This window comes from Triturus cristatus, chromosome 6 (genome assembly GCF_964204655.1).
Source record: "Triturus cristatus chromosome 6, aTriCri1.1, whole genome shotgun sequence".
Classification (NCBI taxonomy): Eukaryota; Metazoa; Chordata; class Amphibia; order Caudata; family Salamandridae; genus Triturus; species Triturus cristatus.
The window spans coordinates 870068974-870085613 of NC_140589.1; the positions used below are offsets into that span (position 1 = coordinate 870068974).

The following is a 16640-nucleotide window of genomic DNA, read 5'->3' on the forward strand; positions in this document are numbered from 1 at the left end:
ATCTCAGTCATTAATCCAGGCGCGAAGTTAGCAAAAAAGGTTTCAAGTCTGAGAATTTGCACTTTGGGCAGGAAGAGTATACTCTAACACCAACAGGGTTTCCAAGACATCAGAGACAGCAATTAGGTGTCAGGACTTACTTCAACAGAGGCCACCAGAAAGGTCCCAGGCAGGTCTAGTTGAAACTGGTCAGCTGGGCTCTTTTAGAAAAGTGGTCTTAAAGCATTTTTTGTGTTTCCCGTAGCTTAAAAGGAGGCCAGTCAACTGACAACTGGGCTCCACTTTTTAGACCTGGATACAAGTGGAAGCATGTCCAGCACTTAGGGTTCTCATCACTGGTCACCAAAGCAGGTAGTTTCCTTATCCAATCCAAATCATGTAGCCACCCATTTTACAGAAATGAATCACAACGTCAGCCAATTACGGTTTATGGTGCTTGAAAAAATTATGGATACGGAAGGAAAGATAATAAGAAATTCTTGCTCCAACGTGAACTGTTCTGGATACACAGATTGGACTCCCTACACCCGAAAGGGTTAAATGAAAGACTTGAATTCAGTTGTTTTCTATAACATTCTAGTATAGCTACACACTGTACTACTTTTGATACTTTGATCTCTCTTGACTGTGTCCGGTATGGTCTCTTTTTTCCTTCTCCGAAACTTCCTTGCTTCCTAGTTTTTCCTTTCTATTATAATATTATAATATTCTTATATTCCTTCATTACAGCTTCATTTACATCAACTTCTTTCTCCCTTTTTCCACTCTTTTCTTGCTACCTGTTCAATCCCATACTTTGCTACGATCACACTCTGTCATCTTTTCTTCTTCTTTCACATATAATATGTTATTGTAATTTTTCACATTGTGTATAATTCTAATTCCGGTTGTGTTTTACTTTAGCACACACTTGCAGCTGTTCTTTCGGAGTTCAATTAACTTTATTGACATGCTTTCTGGTACCTCCGCTCTATGCGTGGTCTGTCCTTTATTTTTACTTACACTCTGGTTACATTTCCGGTTCACGGGTTTTTACATCCTGGGTCACCTCGTACTTTCCAATCACCCTGGCGGCGTCCATGGATCACCTGCACGCTTACTAGATAACACAGGTTACAGCCTACAGGTATTGCGTTCTTGAATGAAACAGTTACGTTCCATTATGTTAGCACACGGCACTGGTGTTTTTTTCGTTTCGAGTTTCGGGTCTACGACATGCTGCTATACACTTTGTATCACTGTTATTGCTTTCAGCGCCGACACGCTCTTAACAGCACGCCGTTTGATTATGTAACTCACACTCGGATACCCTCTGCACTTATCAGCCTTTTATGCACTTTCTATTTGCACAATAATTGCGCAACACTCCGCGTACGTATTACTAGTGCCACTTTCCCTTGCCTATGTCACAAGTCTTATTTCCGTTCTTCGGTACACAGTTTTTTCACTCTGTTCTTATATTCACCTTTTATTCTATTATATGCGCATTCTGGACAACTCTTGGTTTTGCACCTAGTGTTTTTTCTCAATTTTTTAAGAATATTCCCCTGAAGAAGGGCACCCAGCCTGAAATGCATCGGGGACTAATCTAGAATTTGGCGACCTGCCTGTATACTTGTATCTGTTTGAAAAGTCTTCACTTACTTTTGGAATACATCAACACCATGATCACATTATTTCATATGGCGTAATATAAAAGAATAAAATTTACGAATAAAACCTTTATGGTTGAAGATTACAAATTGTTTGCTTGAATTAACTTTCGGAAAACGATTTCATCGTTCTGGAGTGCTTTAGATTTAAGCCCTTCCCGTCGAAGGGTATTCTACATACTGTTCAGTTTCTCACCTCTATGAACAGGAGGTGACCATCTGCAGCACCCTACCTTATCTACTCCTCAGGCAGAAGATTGCACCACTGATTTACTTAAAAGGAGTGCAACGGTTTCTGTATTGATTGCTACTTATCCTATCTTCCACAGGTCCAGTAGAGTTCTGAAGAACGTGCCCAGGGGTGCCAGATTGATCCCCGGCACTAGCCTGTCCTTAGGGTGACACCTGTCCACACCCTGACCAATAGGGATAAGGTTCCCCGGCGTAACTCTATCTACTTTTGCAGCACTTCCTGTGTAATCTTATGCAAACAAATTTACAGTGCTCTTCCTTTTCTTCCTTGTGCAGAGCTCCTATGCCCACCCTAAAGGGTGGCCAGGGATTTGAGAAAACCCTCTCCTTGTTCACTCAAAACCAGTTCTGGGGGCAGTTCCTCTCCTCTGGGAATAGTGTCTTGCTGGCTAGAAGGACAGTAGAGGGGCAGGCCCAGGTGTTAGAAATACCTGCCTGTGACAGGGCAGACCCCTTTGAAGATAACTAAGTTCCTGGGCATTGCCCAGACGGTCATCCTGTCAGAAGAACAGGACACCTTCCCACACCCAAACCTTTTATCTCAACTCTGGGAACCTTATAAAACATAATCAACAAACCATTCAGCTCTTGGGTGACAGCTGGATGCTCATGCAAATGGGCTTCTAGAGGCTCTAGGCAGACTACAGGTAGCTTTTTAAGAGTACATTTTGTAAAATATTTGTTACAAAACTGACTTTACCAATGAATTGGACTTTTAATAAGTATTCAAGAAGTCCACAAATTAACTTTTTATCTGATTCCTAGGCAGAGATAACATTATTTAATTTTAACATTAACTTCCAATGCTTTCCTATTGAACAGCTAACCCAGCTACAGTGAAAATGGCTTTTAGTCATTTTCACTGTAAGGACATGTTTTACTTTAAATGTTTACGTGCCCTACGCTTAAATACCATGCACTTTGCCTTATGGGCACTTAAGGCGAACTTAGGGGTGCTTTATTCATATTTAAACGAAGGGCGTAGCCCTGTTTAAAGAGCTTATTTTAACAGGTCGAATTTGTAAATTAAATCAATACAGCCAGGCTACTGACTGTAATCATGTTTTGCATTAACACTTTAGGAGCAGCGCAATATGTGCTGCAGTCCACTAATTTCTTTGTTCAAATCTGTTTTATTGACTTTTATGCAACAGTATACAGGAACAACTGTTTGTGATAACATTTCACCCAGTCAAGTCATCGGTATCAATACAAGCATGTACATTACACATCACTTTATCTTAATCTCATATGTTGTTTACACTTTGCACAACATGACTGTCCAGCAAGTCCTGACAGCTACTTCTTCAAAGGAAAAGAATCTTATGTATCCTCCAGTTCTGACACCTTGGGCTTATGTACAGATGAATCAAATTGAATAAGAACAACAACAAAAACAAGCATTTGCAATGCAATAGGTCTCGCATTTGCGAGAGTTTGAGCTCTTGGCATTATAAATGACAATGCCTTTATTTATGTGTTGGTTTTTAACACATAAATAAAAGGCATTGTCATTTACAATGCCAATAACTTAAACTGTCGCAAATGCGAGACCTATTGCATTGGAAATGCTTGTTGGTCACTGTCATTAAGAAACACAAAGCTTTCAAGAGGCGTCAAAAGGCACAATGGATATAGAATTCAACACTTATACCTCAGTTTAAGTACTCTTTACTAGAAAAAATTATATTCCTGCATAATATCATCAATGAACTCATACTGCCTGCCATTACTCCTTTCAATCTGCAGATTGACCAGGTGCGCACATTTACATTTCTTACAGGCAGCAGACACCCTAGCGGCATTAAACGTCCTGGGAAGGTTGTCTTACTCTTTCCACAAAAAGTAAGGGAACTGTTTTTCTTTAAATAAAAAATTATGGCTACGTCGCGCCCTTCAGATCCCGCCCACTCCGACCGCTGGTTTTAGGCTCCATCGGGTTAATAATTACGTTTCATTAAACTTTTGTCTCCCGACAGTCTACATGGCTGTGAACTGCTGTACCGTGTAAGTTCATTAAAAATAGATAAAGAATGCGATCAGGCCCTTGACGAAACCCCTATCCCCAGGGCAGGCTACCAATTCGAGCCCCATGCAGAGAGCAGGGAAGGGAAGAGCCGATGGTCCGATGGGCTTACGGCCCGGTCTCGATCAAGTGGGAGATTCGACAGTGACCTCACCCAAGCGAGGCTGGCGCGTGGCTCAAACTACTAGTGTAACACAAATTGAATGTTGATCCGAACCTGCAGCGACGACAGGGGTAGTGCGCGCTTTTAATCTCAATACCTCTTTAGAGGCGCTCGCTTCCTCAAGCAGTCCTATCTCCGGCGGCTCGGATCTCTCTCCCTGAACACGCTGCCTGCGGGTGATATTTACAGGGCTATGTACTTTGCTCATGCTTGGAGGTGCTCCACGTTGGTGCAGGTTCTAGAGAGGGCTGGGTCTTATTGCTCTCTGCCATTTGTAACCCTTGTGGAGGCCAACACCTGATGAAAGAAGACATCCAACCTATAAAATCTAGCTTTTCAAATGTTTATTGGGGCTTTTTTGTAACAAAACAGAGCAGTTTCGAACTATATGAAGATGTAAGGCAATCCCATATGCAACGTGCAGTGACTATATATTGTAAATCAAAGCCATGGGCCAGATAATGCTGCATGTTAAGTCTGTTGGGCTGTGAAAGTCAATTACATTAATTTAAGGGGTGGGGTAGGTACGGAGGCCTCACAGAACCTCACATCATATTACCAAGGGCTTGGTACACTTTGTATCATATAGTTGGACTAGGGACTGATAGGTAAGTTGAATTTGCCATTGAGGAGTGCAGCCAAATTTGACATGTTTTAGGGGTCAGAGCACATACACTGGGGCCTGGTCAGCAGACTCCCAGCACACAGAGGGAAACAAAACAGCATCAGTCTAAATAAAATTGAGGTAGTTATGCAAAAAAGAGTCATTTTCTTACAGTCTAGAATTAAAATCTATTGTTAGGTAGGTGTTTATGCAAGTCAAGCATCCTTTTTTTTCTTTTATCTGGAGTTTAATATAGCGCAAACGTGACCTGAAGGAATCAGGTATCAGAGCGCTTTACATGTGCCCCAGTTACGTTACATAAGGACACATTCATTTTTTTAGGCACGGGGAGATTGAGTGATTTGTCCAGAATCACAATATGTTGAGCGTTGTTGCAGGGACTCGAACCCTGTTCCCCAAATTTAAGGTAGACCGCCCTAGCTGTTAGGCCTTATCCTTCACTTTTGATGTCACCACATGCAGAGTCATTGTGGGGGCTCAGAAACGTCACCAGTTCCTTCTTTGATCCTTAGTTATGCTTGAAGAGGTTCTGGCAGACGATATTATCGACCTCATGAAAGTACAGCCCTGCAAGTATTATGTACACAAAGTAATTGATTAGCAATTATCATTTTTCACTTGCTGGCCCTTTGCTGCCATAAAGGTGGCATGTACATAGATTTACTTTTTGACGTGACTGCATTTATGAGTGTTTCCTTGTTCTGATATCTTTATCCCTTATTTGTGAGGACACACAACCTAGATGGACATCTAGTTTGTACATGGCCTTCAAGTAATATTTTGGGGACAATTGATGATGTTAACCAACAACATAGCATGTTTTCACATGCAAGGCAACAATCCACATTGCCCAAAAAAGTATGATAAGCTAGTGAAACGCGGTTATGTAAAATGTTTATGAAAAACTTGTGAGTATTGTTTTTGTTGTATTGTGCTCACTCTGTGTGATCTGCATCACTTTAATCCAGTACAAACGTGGGCACCCTCTTTAGGGTTGTCATCTATAAATGTCTACCTTTATCATCGTTAAACCTTTTCTGGAGAAGCCTGTTGACATGGTTCAACATGTTTTTATTTTAGAATTGGGGAGGGAGTCACTTTTAAAAATAAACCCATGAGCATAATGGCAAACTGGCTGTGATGTATGCACAACTTGTGGCTAATGTCTTCCTAATGTTGCTCACAGCCTTGGATTACTTGATTGGCCAGTCAGGGCTCAAATCACTGATCCCACACGTTTACCATCTCTGTTCGCCAAATACGTTGCAACCAAATCCAAATACATCCATTCATGTTCTTCATATAGTTGTAACTAAGTTACGTTCTATCTCGAATCAGCCACCTCTGTACAGTTCTCCTCTTTTCTCCAGTTGACTTTCACTCTGTCAGTGAAAGCGGGTGAACACGGGTCACTCGAGCCTCTGGCACTAAAAGACTCTCAGCAGTATGTGTTGTGTTGTAAAATGCTGGATTATCAATGTATAAGATTACAATAATAAGATCCTTTTGAAAAAGACCCACAAGTGACAAATAGCAGAGCCAGGTCTTTGTTTTGAGTACTCTACCGCATGCACAATCACCCGGAAGTAATCCAGGTGGAAAGGAAGTGGAGTGATACCCAGGAGTGACACATGTGGTTGCTAAAATTAGGAATTGGCTTGGGTAGAGGGAACATTGAAGGTAGCAAAGTTGACGGCTAAGATAAAGGGCAGTCATTGCAACTTGTGAGTAGCCAGGGGGAGATCAAACCAAGACAGTCAATTGGAAGGAGCAAGAAGAAGGTCCTATATTTCATGAAGAAGACGGAAGGTAGACAAGCAGAACGGAAAGGATGGGAAGCAGCTGCCTCTACATTCTCCTTGAAATAGCTTAAGGAAGCAAAACAACAAGGAAGCTCAGAACGAGTTCCCAGAGGGTAGAAATGACCAAATATAGAAATGTCACGTCCAGGTTTGCAATCTTTTGAGTTAACTTGTATTGACTCAATGTAAATGGGTATTTTCCTTTCTGACCTGGAAGCATAATTTTTAATGGTCTTAAAAATTGGAGGGCCAAGCGGCTGAGCCCATCATGTAGACCATTTTCCATATTCCTTCCTCGCTTGATATTGCATGATGGTCCATTTCCACTCAAGTTGCACAGTTGGTGCCCCATACAATGCACAATGCATCCTGATGGGCAGATATTTGACATCAAACAGTTCTTTGGGCAACTCTGCTGGCGTTTGCACAGTCGCCGCCTTACGTCTTGGACTGCCCTGACCCGCATCAGATATAGAGGTCCCTTTTTTCTATCACATGTTTTGCCAGACCCGCAACAAGTGATATTCTCTTGGAAACAGAGCCCATGTTGTCGGAATGCTTGGAATTGCCTTTTAAACCACAAGCTTTTCCTGTTACAACTTCCAGTAGTCTGTCTGAACTGAAATACTGTGGGCGAGAGTCAAAGTCGTCTCTGTTTCGTTCCTTGAAATTGTTAAGCCGAATATGAAACGCTCGAGCAGGGCTCTTCTGGGAACTTTGGTTGACTTCGTTTAATTTCTTCATTGGAAACCGGAATCTCTTACTTCAAATGGCCCATTTACAGGCCTCATGAGTGAAACCCAAATCCAAATAATAAAAAAAGTTAGAGGAATGCCCTGTGCCTCCAGGGCTAATGTGAGACTGGGATGGGCCACTTTGGTCCCAGTTTGCTGGTGTGGAATCGATTTTATCAGACCTTTTCTCTCATTTCCATATGAAAATGATCAAAGACTTCATGCAGACAACACCAAACTGAACTGTGAAGGCTGTTTAAAATTTTTCACATAAATGTATTTTTGTCAGCAATAAAGTGACAAATGAATTACAGTAAAGACACTACAAAGGACGCTGTACAGTGTTCCCTTTTTAGGACTGAGCGGAGAAGAAAGAACAGAGTGCGTGGTGGCGGAAGACTGAACATGCTGCCTCCAGTCAGGACCTCACAGATCAACAAGTTAGTCTGGGGAGAAATTCCCTTTTGGGCACATGCCACTGGTGTTCTCATCACTTCCTTGCTAGGATCTATGGGTAGGGATTTGTTAGGTCACCTGAAATAACTGCTAGCCATATCCTATTCATGGTGATTACCACCAGCACATAGCAAATGCTAATCCTCAACTGTTTGCATCCAGTAGCGGCTGGCAGGGAATGAAGGTGGGGAGGGGGGAGACAAAATACATAAAATGCAAATTACCTCTTCGGCCGACCGCATCTCTCCTCCGCAGTCCCGGAACCAGGAAGCACCCAGTCTCCCCTAAGCCAATCACAACGCTGCAATGCAGCATTGTGATTGGTCAGAGCGCACAATGATAAATGGAGATACCAACTCACTGGATAATGGAAACACAAAGTGCAGTGAAACCTCCTCCCTTGGTCCTGAAAGCAGTTTACACTAAACCACTGGAGGATTTTGTGTCGGAAACATCTTGTTGCTTCTCTCTCACTCCACACAACCTCTTCCCAGTTATTTTACCTCACTATTCAAACCTGGCCACCATAAGCCTATACTGAGCCGTTCCGTTGTTTTGGCAATGCCTAAATGGCAAACTTGAACCAGCTTTATCAACCATCCACTATATTTTGCTGGGGGAAGCAAGCGTAGTGCCTCTAAATAAATTACCATCAACGCCTAACTTATGCTTTACACAACAATAACGCCTGAATTCCTCCACTATTTGTTGGGTTTACATTTCATGACCTGCTTTTACATCTCATCACCTCTTAATTCTCCTTTCCATACCTCCTCAGCAAATGTCCTATGCGTGATTGCACAAACGTTCTCCACCCTCCGCACTCCAAAGGCTGAACGAGGCAAACTCTCCACAGTGAACTATAAAGTCTTCCTTTGAGGTATATCTTCACTGTGTGCTCTTGTACTAATCAACATAGAAAACAATGATGACAGCAGGACTGTTTTTTTAAAGTAGATAATTAAAAAACGGTCCTGCTACAACCTGCAAGCTACCAACAATAACCTGCGTAATATTAGAAAGATCTAAAGCATGCAAAGAATTATAGCATAGAACATTGTTTTTTATAAAAGAGCATATTTTGTAAGAACATAACTGTATAACAACAACAGTGCTGTGCCAGTGTTGGTGATCAACCTCTATTTCACAAATGCTTCATATGAGATTGGAGTCCCGCTTTGTGAGATTTGTTAGATTTCTAGACAAGCGTCTCCACTCCCTGCCGAGTATTTGAATCTTCAGTTCATTTAATATTAGAGGGAAACATATTTGAATGCTAAAATGTAACATCAGGATGCTGTTAGTTGAAAAGAGGAAGGTGGTCTTTAAAGAGAAACACAGTTTCCCCTGTCCACATTCAACACTGCTTCTTTTACTTGGTCCTAATTAAATTATTGGTAGATGGAGAACCTGGAAAGTTCACTCTTGAATTGGTAATGCTTGAAAATTAAAATATGATGGGCCAAATTTGATACTTTCGTCTCAATTTCCCTTATTTTGACTACTTTCCATGATTAATAAAAAAACAACTTTGTTTTCTGTTGGAAAATGTCCCACAGTGAAAAGGGAAATTCTCATATGCCTGCTCTCCTCTCCAACACAGGAAAATCCTACACTATGATCGGACGAGACGATACTATGCAGAACCTTGGCATCATCCCCTGTGCGATCTCGTGGCTCTTCAAGTTGATTAATGAGCGGAAAGAGAAAACGGGGGCCCGCTTCTCCGTACGTGTATCAGCGGTTGAGGTTTGGGGGAAAGAAGAAAACCTGAGAGATTTGTTGTCTGAGGTTGCTACAGGCAGTCTCCAGGACGGCCAATCTCCCGGGGTCTACCTTTGCGAGGACCCCATCTGTGGAATGCAGGTATGTTTACAGACTTTCTAATATTGTTTTCTCACTGAATGTACTTTCTTCATATTTTGCATCTCCATAGTTTGATGGTTCGTTTTTTGTTTAAAGTATTATCGCTCAAGTGTAGTTAATATTTGTATGGTTTTTAACACTGGTGGCAACAGAAAGGCACAGTGGAAGAAAAATTGATGGTCGGTTTGTTAATTTTCTTCTGTGGATTTGCCCTGACTTCGATACTCCTCACAGTCAATATAGGTAGCCATTTTTAAATTAACTGTACCATTTTAAAGTGCTGGAATTGGGGTTGTGATGAATTCCTACCCTCAAATTATGGATTAAATTACTAAATGTTTTTCAGCAGCATGCCTATGTGGGTTTTGATTATAATATTCCAGTCAACCATATCTTGTCTTTATAAAAAAAAAAAAGAAGTTTCACTTACATCAATCAAAACATAATACACCTTGTTCACCAAGAAATATGACTTCAATATGTGAAATTATTGCTTTTGTCATCTTGATGATACTTGCTAAGTAATCCTTATTATTGTACAGTTTGCAGGTCAAAATCAGTGTTGTGTTGGCTTTATCAAACTCCCATCAATTGATCTACTGTTCTGCTAAACTGACAACTCTCTATGTCTTATACCTGAACTAGCCCACATTTCCCAAGTCCACCAATAATTTCCTCGTGAAACATCAGGAACCACTAATGTTAGAAATTGGCAACAACCCTGCTAGGGCTTTCACGTTGTCCGATCTAAAAAAAACAAAAAGAGACACTTGTCTGTACTTTAATTGTAATAAGATTTCATTTTAAAATGAGGGAGAGTGGCTACATCTGAAATGCTTTTGTGTGTCACATCTTGCCTTGACGTGCCTGTTACGCAGTTTTTCAGGTGAGTATCTTGCCACCAAAAGTTTGGGATCATTGCTACAATGGTCACATCTTAGACGTGCCTGGTAAGACTTTAAGTCTGTCAAATACTTAGGCACAAAGGAGTTATACCCATATAATGTCTTTCGCTAAATACGATGATTCTGTGTCAGAAGAAGTGTCCATGGGTTCAGCTCTTCTTTGCTTCCGAGCCACATGATATTTCTTGTAAATGGTGCTGTCTATAAGATCACCTGCCACCGGTCTTCTTTCCAAGACTTCTTGGCACGTGAAGTGAGTCCCCCCACATTATCTTGACTGCTTGATGGCTCATAGTTTTTCTTTATTCTTCTGAATTCAGCAAGTAAGTCACATAGGGTATGTCTGCAGTGGTTGTCTTGGCTGAGATTGTCATGCATGGAAGGCTATTGTAGCGTACTCATTTGTTTTATTCATCATTTGTTGCTGTGACTTGAACTCAGTATCTGTAGGTATCAAGGCACTACCTACCCAAGTTAATGAAGGCATCTGGGGCATTCCAAATTTATGACACCAAGTGAAAAATCTGCTGTTTAATGAGTCACTGTTTTCAGTACAAATCTCAGGAAGGATGCCTCTTTGGGTTACTTAGGTTCCCACAGTCTCTGCTCTTGATGTCAATCTTGGCACTATGCTACAGACATGTGACAGGTAACCTTATCTGTGCAATCGGTGCCTAAAAATAGTTTAATCGAAGAGGACAGCTGTGCTGATAACATCCCTAATGGTATCACACCTTCGAATGTGTGAGTAACTAAGTTGGAGAAAAGCATCTGTGAGTGCACACATTAATGGACAACTATAGACATATCAGTACAATACAAGACAGCTGCAGGTGCTCTTCTATCACATTCTCAAGTTTCTGAAATTATTAGTTAATTTCCAGTCACCAGGTGGTATTGATTAACAACAAAAAACTTTCCCTCGAAAAGGGTGTTTGGGATGAAACCCTGCTTCACTAAGGCTTTTTTTTTGCATTCATCTTTTTGTAACACTGTTGGGACTGGGATTACCTGTTTGTCCAGGGTTCTCAACCACTTGACCATTGTATGACTGATTTTATTTGTTATATTTTTTTTAATAACCAACCTTTATTCTGGAAAGGCACTGCCCACCTACACACTTTGTACCGGACATTGACGCTTTGCATAGAGAAAACTTCACCGCACAGTATACAACCCCAGAGGTCGAGAAACAAGCACCCCATAGATAGACACCAAGAAAACATGTGATAGTCAACGTCCCTGATAGGCCTTTGCAACCTCATTTTTATTAGAGGTGTGATCTTGTGAAAAACATATTTCAGTATAATATATTTGAACTGTGAAACCCTGTCCATGGGACATACATAGTCAAACTAAGCTAGATTTTAACCCTGATTAATTAGACAGCAGTAGGATCGAGGAGATGTCTGGGGAGATCATTAACACGTTAATTTTATAAGGTCATGCAGACTGATAATGTCACCAGATGTTGTGACAGTAAGAGATACGATTTTTGTGGCTGTTTAATTGGAAATCATAATTGAACCATTTTTTCCAACTGGATGGCTGGTGTAACGCCTTTGGAAGTGGCTTATACATATTCAGATGCTGCGCGCCACATGTTTATCATTTTATTTATATTCTTTTTATTGAATCATCACGTCTTACAACCTTGAAAAATAACATTTAGAGGATGCCTAACAGTATGTACCAGATTCCCAATGCAATAGGTGTTTAGAGTGAAATCGGCAAATATTTCTAAACAGGCAACTGGAGTATAGTGCAAAAATGCACAATAAGCAGTGAGAGATCAGATTCCCACAGAAGAAACGCTCCTACTAGAAAGAATACACAACCCTCTTAACCATCAGTAGAAATTATCGCTCAGCTGAATATCTTGATGTCTTAAATAAAAGATGTTGCTATTCCATTAGGCAGGACCATTTGATAAAGACATCTCGGTAAGAAGAGTGACTGTAGGCATAACACTCAAGTTTTTAACTAATTTGCATGTCGAAGCAAATGTGAAATGAGGAAATAACCCTAAAGTCTTTTTTAAATAACACTAAATATATAATATGCACAGATTTCTGGATGAAATCTGGAAAGTGTATTGTTTGCAAAATGTGGAGAAATGGTGGGCTATGTCAAGAATGACTCATCACATCAGCCACAGAAGTTAGAGGAGGATTCCACCTCTTATGGAAGGGTTTCCCCCAGCCTCTGGCTGCCAGGAGCTGCTCTGTACACAGTAGAGCTCTGAGCACACTTAAATCTAGAATCCAATTTCTAGCTGTCCTCACCACTTGTGAGATTCAACCATGAGAGAGTGGTAGTCCTTATCCATACATGTGGTGGTCTTACTCAGTAAGAGTGGGACTTGTGGTTTCTGAGATATCCCCTTAACATACAACTGTCAAATAGACTTTCCGGCTCCTTCCCAGCTGTTGGTTTTGTCGTTCCGGTTGATTGAAGATTGTGCCCTATGACTGTGTCTTCCACAAGGTCTGATAGAGTACTAGTGATGGGTCTTTCAGTTGCGCCTTGTACAATTGCTACTGTTGGTGAGTGGCCTGGGATACACAACTTGCTTTCAACTATGTGATGTTAAAGGGTAGTTTAGGGATAGTGTTCTTCATGTGATGAGTGTAGACTGGGGCCTTTTCAGAAATGCATTGACAGATAATACATCGATAATTCATTGATAAGGCATTGAGGGGCGCAAGAGAAGTTACTAGTAGGTAGTCATACATCCTCAGACTATGTGAGATGACATCACAGGGTTAGATTCCACCAACCACTTGCTGCTCTTTTGTGAATGGGTTGCAAACATGATAGTTGAGATTTTAGAAGGACTGGATAGAATGAAGGGATGGAGACTGACTGAGCACCAATAACGACTTTCAAAACTGGGGTACGCTTTTTCACATGGGTGAAGAATCAGTGCAGAATTCAGAAATGGTTTTGACAGGATCTCACACTTTTCCGACCTTCTAGTGCCATTGCTTGGCTCGTTGGACTTTAGTATTGGGTAATCGTTTAGTGATACAATGTGCTTAGTTAAGGGGGCTAAAATCTGTTATTGTCTTTGTGCCAGAAATACAATTTTATTCAGATCCTTTGAGCTTAGAATAGCTGGGAAGCTTATGGTGCTCTTTTGTTTACACCATTTGCACTAAGCGTGACCAGATGATAAATGTGTGTTGTTGGAATAAGAGACAATTGTGTAGTTATTTATCCACTTATCTCTATTTTGAAAGACTCCAATGCTTGTCTTGTTTGCACATTGGGTTAGCTAGCCCATTTTGGTGAGCTAGCAGTGTACGAAACAGAGTTCATGCACTATGAATCTCCTGGGGAAGAGTGTTTACTGGGTAGAGTGATGGAATAACTGTTTAGCGGATGTAAATTTGTTTTGTGAGTGCTGGTGTGGTACAGATGGGTGTGATCATAGTCTGTTGAATAAGGAATACAGACTATATATGTGGCCTGAGGGTAGGCTTGACTTTAGTGGCCTCCAGCACTATATTATTACTGATAATTTTGAATCCTCTAGTTATTAATGTCTTAGAAACATTAAAGTACCTGCAGGCCTACCTCACCCATCTCAGACACGCATCCAAATTTAGAACATTGGAATGTTGGGTACTCTTTGTAGGGTAAATGCTTGGCAGGGGGAATTATGACTGAAAAGGCCTCCTTCATCAACATTCCAGTGCCAGTCTTTGTTTCTCTGTGTACATTTTACTCTAAGTGGATGGATTATTGTAATAACTTTATCGCCATTCTGCCCATTGTTACAGGCCAACTCCCTTATTACACGCCTAATCCGCTCCTATGGTCTTTAAAAACTAGTATAGTCCATGACAGCAGGCTATAATGGCGCAAAATTATTATAAACAAGCAAGCTGTATTCTTAAGAGGGCAGTGCGTCCCGAAGAAAGCTCAAAAACTCCTCGTCTCATCTTGATTTCATCTATTAGGTGCCTCTTGGGACGTGATCAGTAGCAATTTTGAGCATGGTTAGTACTATTCTGTAATGGCACAGATGAGATTAAAAACAATAGCATAGAATGAGTCCAAGTGATCAATCTGTATCCAAGCTTCTCTATCTGCCAATTATGCTCTTTCTTATTTACCCTCTTCAAGTTGCATCATTTTAGAGGCACACAGATGCTTGTTTAACGCATGCATTTGCATACAAAATGACAGGGTCCAGCAGCCGTATCATCATGCTTATTTTTTCCATTCCTTTTTTTATCTTTCCGTCATGCTGCACAGCATGAATAAAAAAGACATTGGCAGAACCAATAGCTCTCAAAGGCGAGAGCTATTGACTTTGCCAATGAATGATCTGTCTGTAATGTGTGCCAGTGATATCATTTTAAAGATACAGTGATAGTATTGTCAGTGAGAAGTTTCAAAGTCTTGGATTATTATGATGATCTTGTGATTTGGAGTCTTTGATTGATGGTATGACGCAGATGTTTGAGAATTTGCTGCTGTTTGTATTGGCAGCTTCCCATCTTTGTTAAAAATCTTTTAGTTGGTTTTGAATTTGACTTGAATTGTATATGTTTTAGTCAATTGTTAAGTTGAGTCTGCGTTTCCATTTACACTGTAGGATTTCCTAATTTATAAGCACCTAATTTATACAAAGGTTACTTCATGTGTCTCCAGTTTGCTGTCATTGAAATGTGTAAGCAGTATTCTATGATTGAATGGATAAACTCTTCTACACCATTTTCGTCTATGGACCTTAGCGTTTCCATGTTGTTCAGGCAGAAATCAATGATTTTCTGTGTTAATCTTAACTGTAGAATGGGTTTTGCTCTTTGATTTTTGTTGTTGTTTCTAAATCTATTGCCAACGGCTTTAAATATCTATGTAGGTATTATGCTTCCCTCTTCAATTTGTTCTGTGTTAATCTTAATTGTAGACTGGGTTTTGCTCTTTGATTTTTTTGTTGTTGTTGTTTCTGTGGGAATCTGATCTCTCACTGCTTATTGTGCATTTTGGCACTATACTCCAGTTGCCTGTTTAGAAATATTTGCTGATTTCACTCTAAACACCTATTGCATTGGGAACCTTGTCAATAGATATTGCCAACTGCTTTCATTTCTATATAGGTATTATGCTCCCCTCTTCAATTTGTTCCTACGTTTTCGTATGCTGATTTTTCCTTTAGCACGCTATGGCTGTCTTTGAAAAATGAAAATAAGTTATCTTTAGGTTTCATAGGCCCTGTACTTTAAGCGTTCTCTGTGTACACATTTTGTCTGTCATACTTTTTCATCATTTAAAACAAAGCGTTATTTTCAATATAGAAGATTAGTTACCTTTTAAGTGTTGAATTTTCACATTCTATTTGTGATAATAGCACACACAATGATAGTGATTCCATTAAAATGTATTAACTGTAGAATATCAAAAACCATTGTGCCAATGTTATTTTTTTATTTTGTACATAGTTGTCTTTCATTATTACTTGTTTGAACTAACTGATATCCTTTGTACTTGTGATATCTGTTAAGGTCAGGAAATCCAGATCCTTTATGTGATCTTGCCTATGGAATACAAGCTTTCATTTTCCTTCCTCCCAGAATGTTTTAGGGGTGGTTTTTTTTTTTGGGGGGGGGGGGGGTATGAATTTAGTATGAGGCAAGGGACTACAGGTCCAATAATATATTTTTTTAGCAAATGTGTTTGATCCCGTAATCATATATTTAGATGTTGCTATCATTAGACATAGTTTCTTACTTTAGGAACAAATGTGCTCATATACCTTGTTACAATGTTAATGATTTCATTTTTAGCTCTAAATTGGTTACGCAGTATCTTTCTATCTATCTCCTTTGGAAACATTTTTAAAAGCTCCTCTTGAGAGGAGCACTAAACGATATGCATTCAAAGTTATTTCAATCCCAGCTTTTAGTTGAACTTTAATTTGTTGTAACAGTTTAGGTCTCAACAAAAAGGGTTTTGCAAGAAAAATAATTTTATGGTCTGTATAGTGAAGTATGATATATTATTTATCACCTAAATATTTTCTTTTAATTTCGGTATGTAAGTATGTAGTAGACAAATTATTTATGGTTGTTATGGAAGTGGTGTTAAGGATTTTTTTCATTGGATTTTCATTGATTTTTTTAATGCAGCAATATTTATCTTTTGTTG

The 16640-nt window shown here is 40.0% G+C and overlaps 1 protein-coding gene across 1 annotated transcript in view; it reads left to right on the forward strand.

Annotated features, from left to right (window-relative positions):
- KIF26B (kinesin family member 26B) overlaps nucleotides 1-16640 on the forward strand; it is a 699050-nt gene that overhangs the window by 585619 nt on the left and 96791 nt on the right. The window contains exon 8 of the mRNA XM_085611462.1: nucleotides 9314-9576. Within this exon, the coding sequence (XP_085467588.1) occupies nucleotides 9314-9576 (263 nt within the window). The remainder of the gene's footprint in view (nucleotides 1-9313; nucleotides 9577-16640) is intronic.